The sequence below is a fragment of the Amblyraja radiata genome, chromosome 28, assembly GCF_010909765.2.
Source record: "Amblyraja radiata isolate CabotCenter1 chromosome 28, sAmbRad1.1.pri, whole genome shotgun sequence".
Classification (NCBI taxonomy): Eukaryota; Metazoa; Chordata; class Chondrichthyes; order Rajiformes; family Rajidae; genus Amblyraja; species Amblyraja radiata.
The window spans coordinates 15,389,723-15,409,793 of NC_045983.1; the positions used below are offsets into that span (position 1 = coordinate 15,389,723).

Sequence of the window (20,071 nt, forward strand, 5' to 3'; positions counted from 1 at the left end):
AGACTTCAAACTCCAATTAAGCAATCGAGAAGAAGGACAAGGCTGAGAGAGCATAGGGTTGGCACTATAATCCGGATCCAATGTGATTCCATATTCTAAATCTACTGGGGAGAGTAGAGTCCATTCGGATCACTGCCATTTTAGGAGTTGTTGAACTAGTCCCACTTCTTTACACATCACTCTGCATAATTTTCATGTTACAAGTTCTGGATAAACAAGGAACTGCAGATGCTGGAATCTTGCGTAAAACACAAGTGCTGGAGTGACTCAACAGCTCAGTATCTCTGAAGGACATGGATAGGTGACATTTCAGTTCGGGACCCTTCTTCAGTCTCCAGCAATTTGAAGAAGGGTCCTTACTCAAAATGTCACCTATCCGCGTCCTCCAGTGATGCAGCCTGGCCTGCTGAGTTACTCAAACACTTGCGTTTTACTTTATAAATTCTAAAAATGAAGGTTTTTTAAGATGTACAGAAGGTGAGAGATGGAGAGGTTGAGGGAAGGTCTGTGGTACGTTGATGACCAGAAGAGACTGAATAACGTAAAACTATGGGGCATACTGAAAGGAAAGGTGTGAGTGTAGTCTGAGCTGTTAGCTGATGTTGCATTGCCTACAACCTGAGTACACACTCACATCTGCATTGTCTTGATTCCTGGTGTGAACTTGGCAGCATTGTAACAATTCAACATAGAAAGAAAAGTCATGGATAGGCGATGTTTTGGGTAGACACCCTTCTTCAGAGAAGGGTCCTGATCTGAAACGTCATCTATCCATGCTTTTCAGATGCTGCCTGACCTGCTGAGTTACACTAGCACTTAGTGTCTTTTTTTTGTAAACCAATACATAAAAAGAGGGGTCTTTGGTAGACTAAACTGCCATCATCATCTTAAAACTGTAAACCTTCCTTCCCCATTTCTTCATCTTGACAAACATCACAAATACTCTACACACTGCAAGCACAGCTGGGAGGTTCACTGGAAGCTCACACTGCTGCCACTCTGTCCTCACACTTCTTCTGCTATCCCCACAGTTATGTGTCATGACTTTCTCTTGTCCTCTCTATCATAGATATTCCTTTTTTCTCTCTCCATCTCTTCCTCTTCTCTGTATCTGTATCTGTATTGCAACTTTTCTCTGTTCAGATGGAAATTAAAGGTCATCAACTTTAAATTGTGACACTGCTCTCCCCCCCTCCCTCCCCTCTCACCGCTGAATATTTTCATTGTGGTTCTGTTTGTTCAGATTTGCAGCATCCATAATATTTTGCTTTTCTCTTACCCGCACCCGCCCATTCTGCTCTACAGGTTTGTTCTCCAATTTAAGGATCTCTATTGTTGAAATATTCAAAAGCATCAACCCAAAGCATGATATGGGTTATTACTTCCAATGTGTTAACATTTCTACTGTTTCAATTAGTGATTACCAACAATTGAACAAGACTTTCCCAGCCTCTCCAAGCCAGCACCAACACCATAATCTTCTTGGTCGCCCCCATACAGAGACGTTCCTTTATTCTCTCTATCTGTTCACCTTCTCTACAACCTTAACCATGAGTTCCTAACTTTTCCTCATTCTGACAAAAGACTATTGAACCTTTCTCCATCCACAGATGTCGCCTGACCCGCTGAGTATTTCTACACATTTCAGATTTTTATCTATGGTTTTGTTTTCTTTTCCAGTGGAGTCCTGTTTGAAAATAAATCCTCCTTTCAGAATATTCCTGCTGAGATTATTTGAAATACAGGTTATGAATTCCATCTCCCTTCTTGCCCACTGTCTCAGGTGAAGCAGACTATGGACCATTTTACTCCTGGGTAATCTTGATCCCAAATTCAACATAAACTGTCTACTACCACACTGCCCCCTTCCTGCGTCGTTACCCTCATCCTTGCCTTGTCAACATCAATTAATCCGATACACTTGTAAAAGCCTTATCTAACCAGCTCTGTTACCCATAGTCTGTTCCGACTCGGATCCTGTTTCCTCATTTCATCCAGTCCTGACTTTGTTGGTCCCAATGCTGCAATGTTTCCTGCCTAAAAATTCTTGAATATAAAAGTCCTTTGAGAAGTGGTCTCCCTTACTATATGTTGTCTACCCACAATAAAAGTATCTACTCCCCCCAGAGAGAACAAGGATAGAGTTCCTGATCCTCACCTTTCACCCAATCAGGCTCCGTATCCAATACACCAACCTCCGACATTTCTGTCACCCCCAACGTGATCCCACCACTAGTCACTTCTTATCATCTCCACCCCTTTCCACCTTCCGCAGAGGCCGTTTTCTCCGCTACTCCTTGCAACCACAATAGTTGTAAAACCTCCCTATACCACCTCAACTAGGAACCCCAGCAGTCACTCCAGGTGACACACATGCACCTTCTTGAACACTTGTGTTCAGTTTGTCAAGGTTTATTGGATCTCCCAGTTTAAACATTTAAACTCCTCTTCCCATGTCCGTACTGACATTTCTGTACTGAGCCTTCTCCATTGTCAGCATCTATGTAGCGAAGGAATAGGTGACGTTTCAGGTCGAGACCCTTCTTCAGACTGAGGTGGGGATGGGGGGGGGGGGGGGGGGGGGGGGGTGGGGACGGGAAGAAGAAAGGAAGAGGCAGAGACAGTGGGCTGTGGGAGAGCTGGGTAGGGGAGGGGAAGGAGGGTGAAAGCAAGGACTAACTAAAATTGGAGAAGTCAATGTTCATACCGCTGGGGTGTAAACTACCCAAGCGAAATATGAGGTGCGCTGCTCCTTCAATTTGCGGTGGGACTCACTCTGGCCATGGAGGAGGCCCAGGACAGAAAGGTCGGATTCGGAATAGGAGTTGACACCGACAGCAGCGGATGCAATAGGTGAGGTTGGAGGTGAGGTGAGGTATTTCCAGGTGAGGCAGCCATAGCATCCTCTGCTCTAGGAGTCAACTGTTCTACATTGGTGAGACCACAAGCGCAGGCTTGGCGATCGCTTCGCCCAACACCTCCGCTCAGTTCGCATTAACCAACCTGATCTCCCGGTGGCTCCGCACTTCAACTCCCCCTCCCATTCCGAATCCGACCTTTCTGTCCTGTGCCTCCTCCATGGCCAGAGTGAGACCCACCGCAAATTAGAGGAACAGCACCTAATTTCGCTTGGGTAGTTTACACCCCAGCAGTATGAACATTGACCTCCAATTTCAGGTAGTCCTTGCTTTCTCCCTCCTTTCCCTCCCCTTCCCAGCTCTCCCACAGCTCACTGTCTCCGCCTCTTCCTTTCTTCCTCCAGCCCCCACGCCCCTACATCAGTCTGAAGAAGGGTCTCGACCTGAAACGTCACCTATTCCTTCGATCCATAGATGCTGCCTCACTCGCTGAGTTTCTCCAGCATTTTTGTCTGCCTTCGATTTTTCCAACATCTGCAGTTCTTTCTTAAACTTTTCCATTGTCAGAGTGAGCCACGTGCAAACTGGACAAACAGCATCTTGTATTCCGCTTGGGTATCATACAACCCAACAGTATGAACACTGAATTCTCTTATTTTATGTAACCCCCCACAACACCCCCCCCCACCCCCACCCTGCCCCTCGCCTTTCTCCGCCACACCCTTCCCTGTCCACTTCCCCTCCCAGTGCCTCATCTGGACTTGCACCTACTACTTCGTTCCCCCCTCTTCTCTGCCTTCACAGTTGACAACTCTTCAATCATTTCGTCTCACACCTTCTGTATTTTAATCTTTGGCCTTTGTTCCAACTATTTGCCAAAGAGCCACTCTATCAATAAGCCTTAATTCCCCATCTTATATAAAATAGGTTTGTACAGTTTATATTTTACTTGAAAAAGTGTCTGTAAAATGCGTTGGGACATTTTGCCATGCTAACGGTGCAGAAGAATTGAGGCCTCTGACAGATCGGCCTTGATCATACTGTATTGCATAGTGGAGCAAGCTTGAGGGACAGAGTAGTCCATTCCTGCTCCTATTTTCTTCTGTTCTTCTGTATGTAAAAATGCTACATGAAAGCAAGTTGGTTAGATTGTACTGTCTATACTTTCATTAGAATTTAATAGCTATGAGAGCTATAATTCTGCTTGGACTAGAGGGTATTTGCTACGAGGAGAGTTTGAAACATCGGAGGGCATGGGAAGATCTGATATATATATGTATAAAGAGAGAGACAAATTTTAAAGGATATGTACGGGTATATACATATACAGCGTGGTGGATGCTGGAACTTGCTGGTGATGGCGGAGGCAGATTGATAGTGGCATTTGAGAGGCTTGTGAACGAAATGTAGATATATGATGCAGGCAGAGGAGATTAATATAACCTGGCATCATGTTTGGCACAGGCATGGTGGGTCAAAGGACCTGTTCCTGTGCTGTACTGTTCCATGTTCTATGATTTTTTTTTATGGCTGGAATGGAACTTTCTGTTCAACACACAATGGAAACCTCTCACTAATTGGATTTTCTCACGGATATATGGATGATAGAAAGTATTCTGTTGTCTGTTTAAAGTGTTGCAATTATCAGCTCTTGTTAGATTCCATTTCTACAATGTGTGCCTTGGTATTGCAACAATGTGTTTATAGTCACTAGGAACATGATGAGATTTGGGTTCATTGGGTTGGGTCATTGTGATCTTCATAAAGATCTCCTGAATGAATGATTGCTCTGAGGAGCAAAGGTTTGTCGCATGGTCTGATCTATAGTTTTTAACACTTTTTGTATATGCAAGGATCACTTTTCTTTTCAGGTAAACTGTTCTCTGGAAAAATTCCAATTGAGTTGAGTACATAGTTGTTTTCCTCCGATGACCTTGTCACATTGGTTGCAGTAAAGGGGCTGTCCTACTGCGGTGACCTAATCTGCAAGTTTTGATGAGTTTGCCCTCGACTCAAACTTGCAGCATGGTCGACAACAGATCCTAGGAGGTCCTATGAGGTCACTGGAACTCTCCTTCATGCTCGAGGGAAGTTGCCGAATACTCCTGGCCTCAGCTAGGTCGCGGAAAATCTTTCAGCATGTTGAAACATTTTCCGCGAGTAAAATTTGATCGGCATGGTTCCTTTTGACTCGTAGTGCAGTGGAGTGGGGTCGCTATTTAGTTACAGGCAGTCGGGGGCAGCCGTAGGCAATCTCCTTCGCTGACTGGGCATTTTGATTGGCTCATTGGAATTTTCAGGACCAAGGAAAATCAACCGGTAGGTAAAATGTCCGCTAAGCTTTATTATACTTCTTAAAATTGTCTCCACCCCTCCTTCCCCCCCTTCTCCCCTTCTCTCCCCTTCTCTCCCCTTGTCTCTGGCCCCCTCCTTTGCGATGTGTTTGTGTGTGTGCGGTCGGTCGATCCAGCTCGAGGTTTACCACGCGAGTGCCCTCGAGCTTGAAGGTCGAAGGCACTCTTCTTAACTCGCGGATTAGATCGCCACAGTGGGACAGACCCTTAATTTTACATCCTGAGGGTACAGCCCATTAACTCTCAATGTTTGAGCAGTGTTTTTGTACCACTTATGAGATTGGAGTTTACTGTAATTTCACATTGTTAAGGCACCTCGCTGATTTGCACAGATGTACATGTGTGTGCCTTTGGCATTATTTTGATGGTTACGTGGCAGACAAATTGCATTTAAATTCTTGGTGTGCCTACATCTTTTTTTAAGAAAGCACTTAAATAATTTTACAGCTGAAATAGTCATTTTTATGTGATTCTAGTTCTTGTTTTCAGACGATTTAAGAGCAGTTATCCACAGAAATGTTACTGGCTGGCAGAGAGGAATAGGCAGTAATTCAATCTGTGGATTTGAATAACATATCTAAACCACAGCAAGCAGCTCTACTGGTTTATGATGTCATTTGGAGTCCCCTGCATTTAAATTACCACCTTAGTGTTCACTGCAAACATGTTAAAGAGTTTCCAATACGTGTGTTCAACATGCATTGTTTTAGGATGAAATTCTTTAATGCTGATTGGAAGCAGTTTTCAATGAGGGATATATTAAGACATGGTGGCATTCACAGGAACCTGAGTAATTTTGTACTTAAGCTGAATTACCAGGTAGTGGAGAATAATACTTATATATCTGAGATGCTTGCTTTTATGGGGAATATTAAAATCCAAATGGTGGAAACCAACTCAATTTGTAAGTCCTGTACTCACTATTTCTTTACGAGTTTTTGCAATGTGGGTAAGGCTATGTTTATTGGCATCCCAAGTTATCCTCAGGGCATTAAAAATCAGTTGCATAACAGGAGTCAAGTCTCACGAGGGCCAAATCGGGTGTGAATTCTTTCAGTGGGGAGGAGTGGGGTATAGCATCATTGAACCCATTAGGGTTGTTTTGAAACAAATAGCTACTTCCTTTATCATTTTTGGTATCAACCCAAAGATTTATTGGGTTCAGTTTTACTGCATGTCATGGTGGGATTTGAAAACTCTGCCTTAGGGTTGCTAGGCTATTGCCAAAACGATTAGGAACTTGCACTGAAGTTAGTTACAGCACTCTTAATAGTTAGCATTGTTGAGTTTAGCAAGACTATCTGAAGTTCAACTTGGCTTCAGGTGGTGACATTGGCCCTTGTGCTGTTTTAAGACTTAAATTGTGACTCCATCTAGTTCATAGCCAGTAGAGTAGTGCCGAAATAATCTAACAAATGTGTTTCACCAGTGAGTTGTCACCCAGATGTCTGTTCCCATTCTCAGAAATCCTTTTTAATGGAACAGCTAACCCGTAGGAAGCAATGGGAGTCTTCCTCACATGACTGGATTTCCCATAAGCTTCTCGGCAGACTGGTTAATGTTCTATCTCACAAAAGGAAAGTGCAAAAGGAACTCACTAGAAACTTGCGTTCCCCTAAAAATGGCAAATGTGGAAAATTCATTGTGTGACTGCTTTTGTCAGTTGGGAAGTCTCCTAGAAGCTTCTAAACTGATTTACTTTGATTGACTTTTGTGTAGTTTCATGGAAAATATTTGCACTGAAAGGAAACAGCTCATTTGCCATTGTGATGTGAAGTGCATTGGGTGTTACTGGAGGGTTTTCACTGCAGCTGGTGAACCTGTTGCTCAGATGGGAAATTCTACTGGCCCGCCGGTCACCTCTGGAATTGTCATCAATCTGATGAAGGACTCTCCTCTGCAGTCCAGTGGAACTCCTGGAGGCAATGTGCCATCTGCTTCCATGCCCATAAGCATTTAGCTGGAGCACAACTTTTGAGGGTAGCTAGGTTCCAGATCCCTGCTCTGTCCTGACAGTTGAGATCCTACCATTGAACATTGTAACTACAGACATCAAGCCTTACCCACAGGACTGGCTAGGTTAACATGGATATGAAATTGGCAGAATTTTGGGACGTGGCTGCCATCTGAGTTTCTGATGCACACGAGTGGGGCTGAGCTAGAGAGAGTGAATATAGGTTAAGATTTGCTGAGATTACATTGGCAAATTCTCATGACAGTCAAAAACAGTCAAGGGAAATTGTTTTGTCCTTTGATTTTTTTAGTACAGACACTTCAGTGCTGTGTGGCTTAATGGCAAAGATGGGAAACATTATGGTCAGGAATAAAAATGGAATGAAAGGGATTAAATATATGTTCCTACATATTAGGCACTGAAGCGGACTACTCATCCCCTTAAAATGCCATTAGTTGTTGCACCATATTCTACACTCTGGCATTTTTCTCTTTGCACTATCTATGGTACTTGAATTTTGTTCATGAAGAAAGAGAGTTCCATGACCCTCAGGAATAATTTCACTTCATCTTTGTCTTAAAGGATCTAATATGTTAATCAAAACACAATAAATTAAGCTAAAACGAAGATGAAGATGAACCAAAGATCTAATGACTGAGGACCTCAAATAATCCTGGATAAGTTATTAAAAGCTCATCAATCCCCTGGATCTTCGAGCCGTAGAGTGAATGTTTATGTGATAATCTTTCTTGATTTGATTCCCTTGATTCTGCATAACTGCAAGTGATTGGAATGTTGCAGATATAACAGTATCACCAAGAAAGGAGAGAGAGGGAAAACAGTGCACAGGCTGGGTGGTCTGACACGTTGGAGAATCACTTAAATCTCCGTTACTGAGGACATGATAACAGCGTGTTTCCATAGTCATAAAATGGTTAGGCAATGTCAACGTGCTTTTGATGGGGAATTATGTTTGACCAACCAAATAAATGTTTTGTGGAAATAACTGTTGGAGTTTATTCCATTAGATGGAATCAGTAGATATGATGTATCTAGATTTTCAAAAGATAATTGATAATATGCCACACAGAAAATTAGGATTCTCAGGGTTATAGGTAATACAATATAATCGAAAGAGGGTTGACAAGACAGAAAATAGTGGGAATAAATGTGTTGAGACAAGAAATATGTAGCAACAACAAACTGCAGATGCATGAATTTTGAGGAAAGCACAAGTGCTGGATGTAGTGGGGTGGGGGGGGGGGGGGGGGGGGGTGTTGTCAGGCAGCATCTGGAGAGGGTATAAATAAATGTGTGGTAGTTATTGTTAGTCCCAGGCCTTCAGGTATTCGTAATGTTCATAACCAAAAAGGCAGAATATATCCAACTTTGTTGATGATACAAAGTCGCTTTGGAAAAAGAGCTGAAAGGACCCAAGTGTGCAAAGGGGTTATGAGCAAGTAATGTGAGTGGGCAACATGGTAGGAGTATGATGTGGAGAGATGGGAGGCTATTTGGAAGAATAGTGAGTCATTTATTTCAATTCTGGGAAACATTGCTGGATAGAAAGATGTTGGCACGGAGGTTCACCAGATGCAGAGCATTGGCATTCAGATGCGGCAAACGATTAGGAAGGCTATGGGAATGTTAACCTTTATTACATGAGGCATGAAGTGTAAGAGCAAGGATGTCACAACTGCCTAGATCTTTTTTGGGACTTACAACAAAGTCTCATCAACCTTTCAAAAACTAAATAAAACTGCAGATGCTACAAATCTGAAATAAAAACATGAAATGCTGAAATTATTCAGCAAGGCAAGTCATTGACCTAAAACGTTAACATTTTTTCTCCCTCCGTAGGTGCAGACTCATGCAGTTAGTACTGACTCACCCTGGGCGCCTCCAACATATCTAATCTTTGTTCCAGATTATCAGAATCCATTCATGATTGCAATACAGTACATAGCCTTACTTAGAACTTGGGTATCTTTGAAGCAAATCTTCAATACTTGATACTCTGCTTTGGGAAATAGACCACTTTTCTGGAAGGAGATTCAATTGAATTGTTAATTGCGGGAAGGGTCCCGACTCAAAATGTTGTCTGCCCATTCCCTCCACAGATGCTGTCTGACCCACTGAGTTTCCTCCAGCACTTTGTGTTTTGGGTTCTCCTGTCCACTTCTCAACAGAAATTTGTTCATGTCTCTTTGTCGTCAGTTTATCCTATCAAAATCAGTGATGCTTTTGGAGTGACTTCTGCTCAACAAGATGTTTATTATTTATTACTGTGGTGAAGCAGTGTTATCTTTGAGAAGATTGGACATGGTCTGTGAATCAATATTGGGGAAATATAGAGAGTCTATCAATATACTTTATTTCTGGGCTGTTTTATTCCGTTACATCTTTATGGAGATAGACCCGCGATGCAGCCCCCAAAGAGTTAATAGACCTGTGTGAATGGTGATTGACGTATTTTGTTTTCTCAGAAACTCCAGCGTTTCCATTCTATCTTTGCCTCAGGTCGAGGGTCAGTCATCCTTTGATTGAAAAACAATGGAAGTCCGAAGGCAGTTATTCTCTGCATCCGATAACCCTGCGCGGTTTTTTGTTTTTGTTTTTTTCTTCTACAGATTATACTGTACTGCAGTGTGCGACATAACTGTGGACTCTCAGCAGGTCATGCAGGAGTCAGTTTTTGTAAATACTTTCCACTTGGGATCCAATGCCAAGTGTTTGGAGATTGAGCAGTCCGTGTTACACATCCAGCTTCTGTGGCTTAAATACAATACTGCATTTGAGCTCCAGTTGGCTCTACATTACTGATATCCTTTACTCTGTAAAATGACTCCCCCAAAATTTGAAAAGGAAAATACATATCATGCTAGTGCAAGAAAAGGAAAAAGTAAGAACCAGAGAGGATTGGGCAAAACTAAGAAAACATGTTCTCTTGCAGTTTTATTGAAGTTCCAGTATGATTCAGAGCTGCATTGGTGCTCTGACTGCCTGTCCTCATCAAGTAAGCCTGATCAGACAGTGTTTAGTCAGCTAAACTGGAAACCATGTTGTTGGAGGGAGAAATCACCAAACTCTTAATACTTTCACCCAAGGAGTTCCAGCCAGGCCTGCAAAGTGCTCAACTGTTGAATAGCCAGGCGCTGCCAGGGGCGGTGGAAGCCGATGCAATAGTGTTGTTTAAGAAGCTTTTAGATAGGGATGTAGATATGCAGGGAATAGAAGGATATGGATCATGCACAAGCAGAGGAGATTTGTTTATCTTGGCATCATGTGCAGCACGGACATTGTGGGCCGAAGGGTCTGTACCTGTCGTGAACTGTTCTATGTTCTATTTACTGAATACAGAATTGGTGTTGGCAACATAAGTGTCAAGGAAAGAGATGGCAGTTGGGATTCCCTGACCATGCTGCAGTGCGGTTACCTCAGGCATCTATGTAGAAGATTCACATATCCTCGTTAGAAACATAAAAATATGACATATTCCTCCAGCTGGCACCAAAGATGGTGGTAAGTTTGGAATGAGTAAAAAATCTTAGAAAAGGTGAGAGGATTTCTTGTTAAGGAAAGCAAACTGGTGATATTGAGAGGATAGTCTAACCATTGCTAGAACCTGCTGGTTCTGCATAATCGAAACACATAGGAAGGTTTGTCAGAAAAAGACCTGCTGGAGACACAAGGAATTGCAAATATGGTATTTTTTATATAGCCAAATATGGGGTGACAGATGGCGCAGTGGGCTAAGTGTTCGGCTGGCGACCGGAAGATAGCCGGTTCGAATCCTGCTTGGAGTGCATACTGTCGTTGTGTCCTTGGGCAAGACACTTCACCCACCTTTGCCTGTGTGTGAATGTGTGTGAGTGATTGCTGGTGGTCGGAGGGGCCGTAGGCGCAGATTAGCAGCCACGCTTCCGTCAGTCTGCCCCAGGGCAGCTGTGGCTACAGAAGTAGCTCACCACCACCGAGTGTGACTGAGGAGTGAATGAATAATGCGGTGTAAAGCGCCTTGAGTATCTAGAAAGGCGCTATATAAATCCCATCCATTATTATCATTATTATTTTGAGCAAAACACAGATATCTGGAGGAAGTCAGCAGGTCAGCAACATCTGTGGAAGAAATAGGTTGACAATGTTTTGAGTTGCGACCCAAAGAGCTGCTGGGATCTGCACAAGGCCCGTCGGTGTGAAATGAGAGTTTAGAGGAGGTAAATCAATGCAGAACCATTATGAGCAATGGAAAACTATCAAAGAATGAATGAAGAGGTTAGATGAAGCTGCTTATTTCATTGAGGACCATTAAGAAGTAGAATCCCCATCTAGGAACAGTGCTAGAGAGAGAACCTTGAAAAATAAATTTGAACAGTGAAGATGAAAAGCACATTTGTAAACAAATGCTACTCGAGAATGAGAGTAAGGGGCTGATTCTTGCTGTAAACGAGTACACACCTGATGAACTTAATGCCTAATGGTGTAAGTACCGTGATCCAGGTCATCCCATTCTTGGGCATATTTATTGTTAGCTCAATGTTTCTCCTTATGTCAGTTATTGACATAGTTGTTTTCTATGCCTGAGCCCCATTGAGCAGTAGGAGGTGGAAAATAGAATGCAATTATTATTGGTTTGTTTGAAAAATGTTCTCTTAAAACCTTGCTCCACAAAAATCTTGCTCCTTCTTGGCTTGACAGGTAAATCCATGACATAGTATATTTCTGGTCCATGGTAAGTTACCTCGTCTGCACTGAGTTAACTGGGTCTGGGAATTGCATCTCCAGTTGGCTCAATCCCCTGGACTAAGGAGAGGAAGATCAGCCAAAGTTTCTGCTCCTGATCTGAATCCTGCTGAAAAATGAACAGAGTATTTGTGTTTGGCAGGGGTACTCCATACAGTTAATAGCCATGCTCTAAGTTGGTGTATACAGCAGAGAGAAGCAGGGCCTCGAAATTAGTAACATGAATCATGGCTGAAAATTCCAGTTATGCTCACATGAATATTTTTCATTTTTCACTTGCCTTGTCCTTGAGTCTGGAATTTCAGTAAACTGTTGCAAACATTGCAATGAGATTTCATCAATGCAGCGCGTATTCTGCTTCTGAGCTAAATAGGTCTCCAGGGGCCTGTGCAGTGATGCACAGGAAGTGATGTTTGTATCCTTGGTAACTTCCGTTGTTTGCTGTTATTTTCAGCTTTGCTGGGATCCAGCTGAACTGCCTCAGAGCTGAATTTAGTGTTTGGACAGCAGCCTCCCTCTTCACTGTATTTGCTCTCAAGTAGGTAATCAGAACATCAAAGTGGAAATGAAACACTGGCAGAGATCAGTTTGCAGATTGCATGTTGAGGCTTTCTGTTTTGTTAGGACATTCCTGCCTGGATGCGATTCATGCAAAATTGGATGCTTCTATGCCAGATCACGATACCCTCGCAGAAACATGGACAACAAAGAGCCATACAACACAGAAACTGGCCCTTTGGCCCACTGGGTTCATGCTGACCATCAAGCACTCATTTACACTAATCCCCTTTTATTCTCCTCATATGCCCCTCAACGTCCCCCCTAGCTCCCATCCGAGGTTCTACCACTTACCGACACAATTAGGACAACTTACAACAGCTAGTTAACCTACCAATCCACCCAGAGTCAAAGAGCTATACAGCACAGAAGGAGGCTCGTGTTAATGGCATCTATCCTATAACTGGGTGACCAAAATTGAACACAATATTCCAAGAGCAGTCTCAACAATATCTTATACAAAATGGGTGAACGATTGTCAGGGAAGGATGGGAGTGTGAAGTTGAGGTTACATATACATCAGCCGTTATCTTATTAATGGTGGAGCAACCTTGAAGATGCATGAGCCTACTCCTGCGCAATATTGTGTTCGAAGTGCCTGAAGGATTGATTTCAAACAAAATCAGACAACTCAAGCCACATATCAAAGGAGAACCAAACCCTTGGTTATAAAGGTAAAATATAAGGAGTATCTTAAAATAGAGAGTGTAGAGAGGGAACTTTAGAAAGGGAATTCTAGGAATTATGGTCTGAATAGCTTGAAGCTATTCCACCGCCACTGGAGGGGTTTAAATTTGGATAATTAAGATATTGATGTAGTGGATACCTTGGAAGAGTGCAGCCACAAATGGATTAAAATTTCAGGATGAGAATTTAAAAATCTATAATTGGAATCTATATAACTGAAATCTGCATAACTGGAAACTACCTGGTCAATGAGCACAAAGCTGATGGGTGAATGAGATATTGGAAGTTTGGACATCGCAGCAGAGTTTTGGAGTCCAGGTTTTATGTTGAATAAAACGAGGAAAACCAAAATGAAGGTATTCAAAATGTCAAGTCTGGAGGTGACAGACAAGGATGAGGATTTTTGCAGCTGATTGACTGAAGCAGAATTGGAGTTACACACTGCAGTTACAGAGGTGCAAAATAGGTAATAACATGGATAAGGTATGTGAAGCTCTTCTGAGACCCAAAGTTGTGAATAGTCTGGGTTACTTTCAGATGGTTTGTTAGGGAGAGCCAATCACTGGGAATTAATAATGCTGCATGCTGCGGTTTTTCTCACTGTTGAGTTAGAGGAAGTTTTTCTTATTCGGAATAGGGTTTTAAATAAACAGAGCTGACAATATATTCAGTCAACCCCTGACAGTGGAGGGGTTGACTGAATACCTTCATCATATTCCACAAAATGCTACAAAAAGGGACGGTTATCTTTGTTTTTTATGTTGAAATCAAAATTGATTTGACTTGAACTGTTCTGATTCCATTGACAATCCTAATGGGATTTTATCTTCAATTATTTTTGGAAGGTTTGGCCATTCTTCCCCTTAAAATAATCAGTCACTTGTTTGAAAATCATTTTCTGATTCTAAAATGCTCAGTGCAAAGCATTGTGTAAAAGTTTAGACAAGTGAAATGTCAATGCATCAGGTAGATCCTGGCTTGGTTTGCTGCATCTACACTTCTGAATTAGAAGGTTAAAGCCAAACCACAACATGAGAACACAATTTAGCCAGAGATTCCAATGTGGTAGTGACTGAGGATTGCCTTGTTATAATTGGCATCCATTATTGAGCTGTTAAACTGGCATGAACTCCTAATGTTCACATGGATATTTAAACTTTCATACACTGTTTGAAGAGCACAGTTCTGTCACTCCTACTTGATCATCCCTCATTCATCATCAATGTACATTGAATGGTGAGTCAAGTTATTATGTGCCAGAGTGACAACTTCTCTAGTGTGGGTGTTACCAGCAACCTACTGCTTTGACCATTGCTTTCTCTAAGATGACGTTGGTGGACCACTTTCATGATATTGCTTTTCCCACTCTGCCTCCATTATATTCAAGGCAATGTTGGGTGTAGTGTTCGCTTGAGAGTTACCAAGCATTGTTTACAATCCAAATCTTAACATCGTTGAACTCTCCATCTCTGATTGTCGGAAGTCGGCGATCTCTTCGGGCCCCGATAGATAAAAGAGAATGCGCTCTAGTGACTTCAGTCCCCGATCTGTATTAAGTTATCTTACTTGAGTTTGTGTGCTGTATGAAACGTAGCAAGGAGAGTTAAGGACGGGTATGCTGATATTCTGGAAAATATCTACGTCAGGAAGCAGGAACAGAAATATTGGAGCACGTTAAGGTGGATAAATCCACAGGGCTTGATGGGATCTATCAGAAGATGTTAAGGGGAACAAGAGAGGATAATTAAACTCTTTCTTGCAATTAAATTCTTACTTGCTGCAGCTTTTCAGACCCATAAACATAATACAGGAATAAATATACTATAATCAATAATACAATAAATTAATAAACAATAATAGCAGGTAACCACATCATAATAGTGTCAAACTGAAGTCCGTAGAGCAGCCAAAGCAAAGTCCATGGAAGATTATGATTACTGTGATAGTGATTCATGTTGTGCAGTGTTTAAGCACCTGGTAGTTGCTGGGAAGAAGCTATTCCAGAACATGGATGTCATAGTTTCCAGGCTCCTGGTGGTAGCAGTGAGCTGAGAGTGTAGCCAGCGTGGTGTGGGTCTTTGCTGATGTTAGCTGTCTTTTCCGAGGAGAACCTCCTGTGATGGTCAGTACCCATGATGGTCTTGGCAGTGTCCACCACTTTTTGCAGTTTCTGTCATTCCTAGGCATTTGAGTTACTGATACAACCAGTCAACATGGCCTCTATCGTGCACTTATAGATGTTCATTAGAGTATTCAGCCACATACTGAATCTACTCAGCATGGTTTTCTGCAATGGAGACCATGTCTCACATACTTGACAAAGATTTGGTAGGTTGGTAGTCTGTGACATAGTGAACTACAGGGAGAAGTGCTGGGCCATTTGTAATACATATAAATGACATTGATAAGAACATAAGTGGACTGATGAGTAATTTTGTGAATGCCACAAAAATTGGTATAATCATAGTGAGCAAAGAATGTTGTCTAAGGATACGGCAGGGCATTTCAGCTGGGAAGTTGGGTGGAGTGAATGCAGAAGGAATATGATTCAGATAGATGTGAGATATTACACTTTGGAAAATAAATATGTGGAAGGACATGTAGGGTAAATGGCAGTGACAGTAGCATTGATATACAGAAGAAACTTGGGAAGCAAGTGCATAGTTTATTGACTGATGACAGAGGTGGATAGGGTAGTGAAAAAGACACTTGGCAAGCTTGTCTTTATAGGCCATGGCATTGAGTATAAAAGTTGGAACATCTTGTTACAATTGTGAATAGCATTCATTAAAGTGAGAGAATTATGTAATGTTCTGGCCACCACACGCAAGAAGGATGTGGAAGTAAAAAAGAGAGTGAAAAGGAGATTCATCAGGTTGGTGCCTATTGTTTTAAGGGGAGATTGGATAGGCTGGATTAACTGGAATTTAGGCTGAGAGTTGACATTATTGAGGTTTACAATCTTATGAGGGACAGAGATAATTAATGAATCATGTTGGCAAGCAGTCTTGATTCCTATCACATCATCCTGCTGAACACCATGTGTATGTATGTGTAAGCTGTGTCAGGTCTGTGTGAGCCTTGTAGTAATGTGTGGGCTGGACCAGTGTGTGCCTCAGCAATGATTCTCCTCTGGTGATCATCCTACTGGGACTGCCTGCCAAGGTTCCCATCTGTTGACCATTCCTGTGGCACACAACCCCAGCAAGAAGGAGACAATTGCAAACAGCTGATTACATCTTTTATCCATGCTTCATGGAGTCAATACTTGGTCTTTGTATAAATTCTCACATTGAGCTATGTGTATTTACACTGTTTGAGCTGGGGGCATCAGTTGGGGAATCAGTTCCTTTCAACAAATTCTCACTGTCGAGCTGCAAAGGTTGATGTGATTCCAGGTGTACATCATAGGCAGGTACATTGCATACAGTTCTGGTCGCACATTACAGATAAGATGTGCCAGCATTAGAAAGAGTGCAGAAAAGATTCACCTGGATGTTGCCTGGTGTGGAGGGCTTTAGTTATAAGGAGAGACTGAATAGGCTGTATTTATTGTCACTGGACTAAATGTGAGCAAATGGGATTAGCATTGACAGGCACCATGGTCAGCATGGATAATGTGGGCCGAATGGTTCTGTTTCTGTGAGTACTGTGACTAATGAAACAAAAGTTTTGAACAACTCAGCAGGTCAGGGTCGGAGACCATCTACCAGAAAGCATTACATAGCCTTTCCAGTGAAGTTTGACTCCTTGAAATGATGCGGCACATGCTGCCAGCGCTAAGCGGAACTGTTCCCAACAGAGGCGACTGAATCAGCCAAAACAAGTTTGTGACAACACTCTCTGGGAATTGCCTATGGCCCCCATTGTGGGGAAGAAGTGGAGGAAAATTATTTGTAATTTCTTTTGCAGCTGGCCACCATCTGGCAGTGCTGGTTGTACTTGTAAGAACAATGGAAGAGCATGTGGTCAGGCTGGTTGTTATGAACTATGGAGATATAACTAATCAACTCACTGTCACCCCACGCGGGCATACACAACTGTCACTTGGAGGGTGTTTGTCTCTTCTGGAATTAGTCATAAAGTGATACAGTGTGGAAACAAGCCCTTCGGTACAACTTGCCCACACCAACATGTCCCATCTACACTGGTCCCACCTGCACTGGTCTCACCTGCCTGCATTTGGCCCATATCCCTGTAAACCTGTCCTATCTTTGTACCTGTCTAATTGTTTCTTAAACGTTGCAATAGTCCCTGCTTCAACTACCTCCTCTGACAGCTCATTCCATGCACCCACCACCCTTTGTGTGAAAAAGTTATCCCCCAGATTCTGATTAAATCTTTTCCCCATCACCGTAAATCTATGTCCTCTGGTACTTGATTCCCCATACTCTGGGCAAGAGAATCTGAGTGCCTACATGACCTGATTCTCTCATGACTTTATACCACCTCTCTAGGATCACCCCTCATCCTCCTGCGCTCCAAGGAATAGAGTCCCAGCCAGCTCAGACCCTCAAGTTCTGGCAACATCCTCGTAAATCTTCTCTGCACCCTTTCCAACTTGACAACATTTTTCCTATAACATGGTGCCAAAAACTGAACACAATTGCCCAGAACTGAACACAATTCCTTTTAGTAAAGACTCAGTTGGTTTGTCTGTTTTTTGGGCATGACACATGCAACTTAATTTTAATTTCTGCAGATAAAGCCTGGTAACCACATGAGTTACTGACGGCTTTGTGAAAATAGCACTGGCCCAATTAAAAATGCACAAGGCCTTCTGCCTCTAGGATGGACCTGCACCTCTCAGCCCATTCCAATCTCTTGCCACAGCCACACAGCAGCCATATCGGCTGGTCCATTTGTCCTTGTTTATGGCCAGTGAACAATGGTTTGTGATGCAACCAGATTCTGCCTACTGCCCATCTCACAGGAGGTCCTCATGACAAGGTGAGAGATGAGTGGCTGAATCTGTTGTTTGTCCCCTGAGGACAGTGAATTTCCATGCAGTACTTTGAAATGGCGACAAATCTTGTTCGAGGGCAGCTTCACTGTCTGTGTTCATGGAGAATTCATGTCCAAATGTCTAATGTTCAAATTGCAATTTTCCTTAAGATCATAGAGATCACAATCATAGAGGCCTATTACTTTCACCAAACAACAATCACATCATTTACTATTTATTTTTTATCACAGCACGTTCAAGTGAGGAGGAAGAGGAAGATGATATCAAAGTGTCTGCTTTCAATCTTGACCTGAAGGAGCTGCTTCCCAGTGTGAAGGTGTGGTCTGACTGGATGCTGGGCCACCCAGACGAATGGAACCCACCACCGAACTCGCTCATCCTGCCAAAAGAGTACGTTACTTTCACCTTTACTTATGCCTTGGAACAGAGCTTTTATTTGTTTAACTTCACTCTCTTCCCTTCCTGCTGTTTGTTTGGAGCCTGAGAGCCAGGGTAATGTGATGATTGTTGCATTCAGTTTAAAGTCTCGCATCTTTCCGTGTACTTCTCAGTTCTTTTGTTTAGTTTTGTCATTTAGAGATACGGCGTGGAAGCAGGCCCTTCGGCCCACCGAGTCCGCACCAACTAGCGATCCCCGTACGCGGCACTAACTACACACTCGTGACAATATACAATTTTTACCAAAGAAAAATTAACCTACAAACCTGTATGTCTTTGAGGAAACCGGAACATCTGGGGAATCCCACGAGGTCATGGGGAGAACGTACAAACTCTGTGCAGACAGCACCCGCAGTCAGGATCGAACCGGGGTCTCTGGCGCTCTAAGGCAGCAACTCCACTGCTGTGTCACCGTGCTGCCCCATAGCCATATTTTTGCTCATTGCAAATCAGATATAGTTTGGACAGAGTAACTTCAGGAGTTTCAGAATCCAAACTCTCTCCCTGATCACACTTACTGGACTCGTTGCTCCTGATCACATTCTTCTAATACTGTTTCCAGCCTCGATAATAACTAACATACCAATATCGAAGGGCTGGTCAATGTTGAGTGGCGCAGCCTCTCGAGTGTTTAGGTGGTTGGGAACACACTCCCCAATTCCATTCTTACCGAGTCAGTCATGGTCAGAGAAACATCTGCACCGGATGACTGCCCCACTGCTGGAGCAGTTTCTTTTGTATCCTTGAAGGAGTTTACCCAAATCTCACCCACAGCCCCACCCACTCCATGCTATTTTTCAGAAGTTAGTTTGCCTTTAGTGATATCTGGAAAATATCAGGCTACACATGCAGGGTGTTCAATATTTAGGAAAGGCTGGTTGTCAGAGCATTATTAATAAGGAAGGAGATCAGTACACTGGTGATAAATAATTGTGGTTTAACAGATCACAAAGTAGGCTCAGTTTCAGCTAAGAAATAGTATTTCCCACATCCCGAAGATGTGAGGGTTAATAGGTTAACTGGCCACTACACTTTGCTCTACTGTGTAAGTGGGTTGTCGAATCAGAGGGGAATTAGTGAGAAAAGTTGGAGGGAAATTAGTGGGGACTGTACTTGCTTTGTGAACCAGAATAAACACAATAAGCCAAAATGGCATCCTCCTATGTCATAAGAAAATATGATAATGTGGTAGTCTAGCTCTCCTTACCATATAAAGGATAGATTTCAGAACGGGATAAGGGTATGCCATAAGTAATTGGTACTGAGGTAAAAGATCAGCCGTGAAGAAGGCCAGCATGCCAAAACTGCCTTCACACTGCTATCTACCTGTGACGCCACTTTCAGGGGAACTATATACAGTGTCCTCCATAATGTTTGGGACAAAGACCCATCATTTATTTATTTGCCTCTGTACTCCACAATTTGAGATTTGCAATAGAAAAAAATCACATATGGTTAAAGTGCATATTGTCAGATTTTAATAAAAGCCATTTTTATACATTTTGGTTTCACC

The 20,071-nt window shown here is 42.6% G+C and overlaps 1 protein-coding gene across 1 annotated transcript in view; it reads left to right on the forward strand.

The window, feature by feature from the left end:
* The window catches only part of smg6 (SMG6 nonsense mediated mRNA decay factor), a 293,373-nt gene that overhangs the window by 130,579 nt on the left and 142,723 nt on the right, over nucleotides 1–20,071 (forward strand). Inside the window, exon 12 of the mRNA XM_033045897.1 lies at nucleotides 18,351–18,510. Coding sequence (XP_032901788.1) covers nucleotides 18,351–18,510 — 160 coding nt within the window. The remainder of the gene's footprint in view (nucleotides 1–18,350; nucleotides 18,511–20,071) is intronic.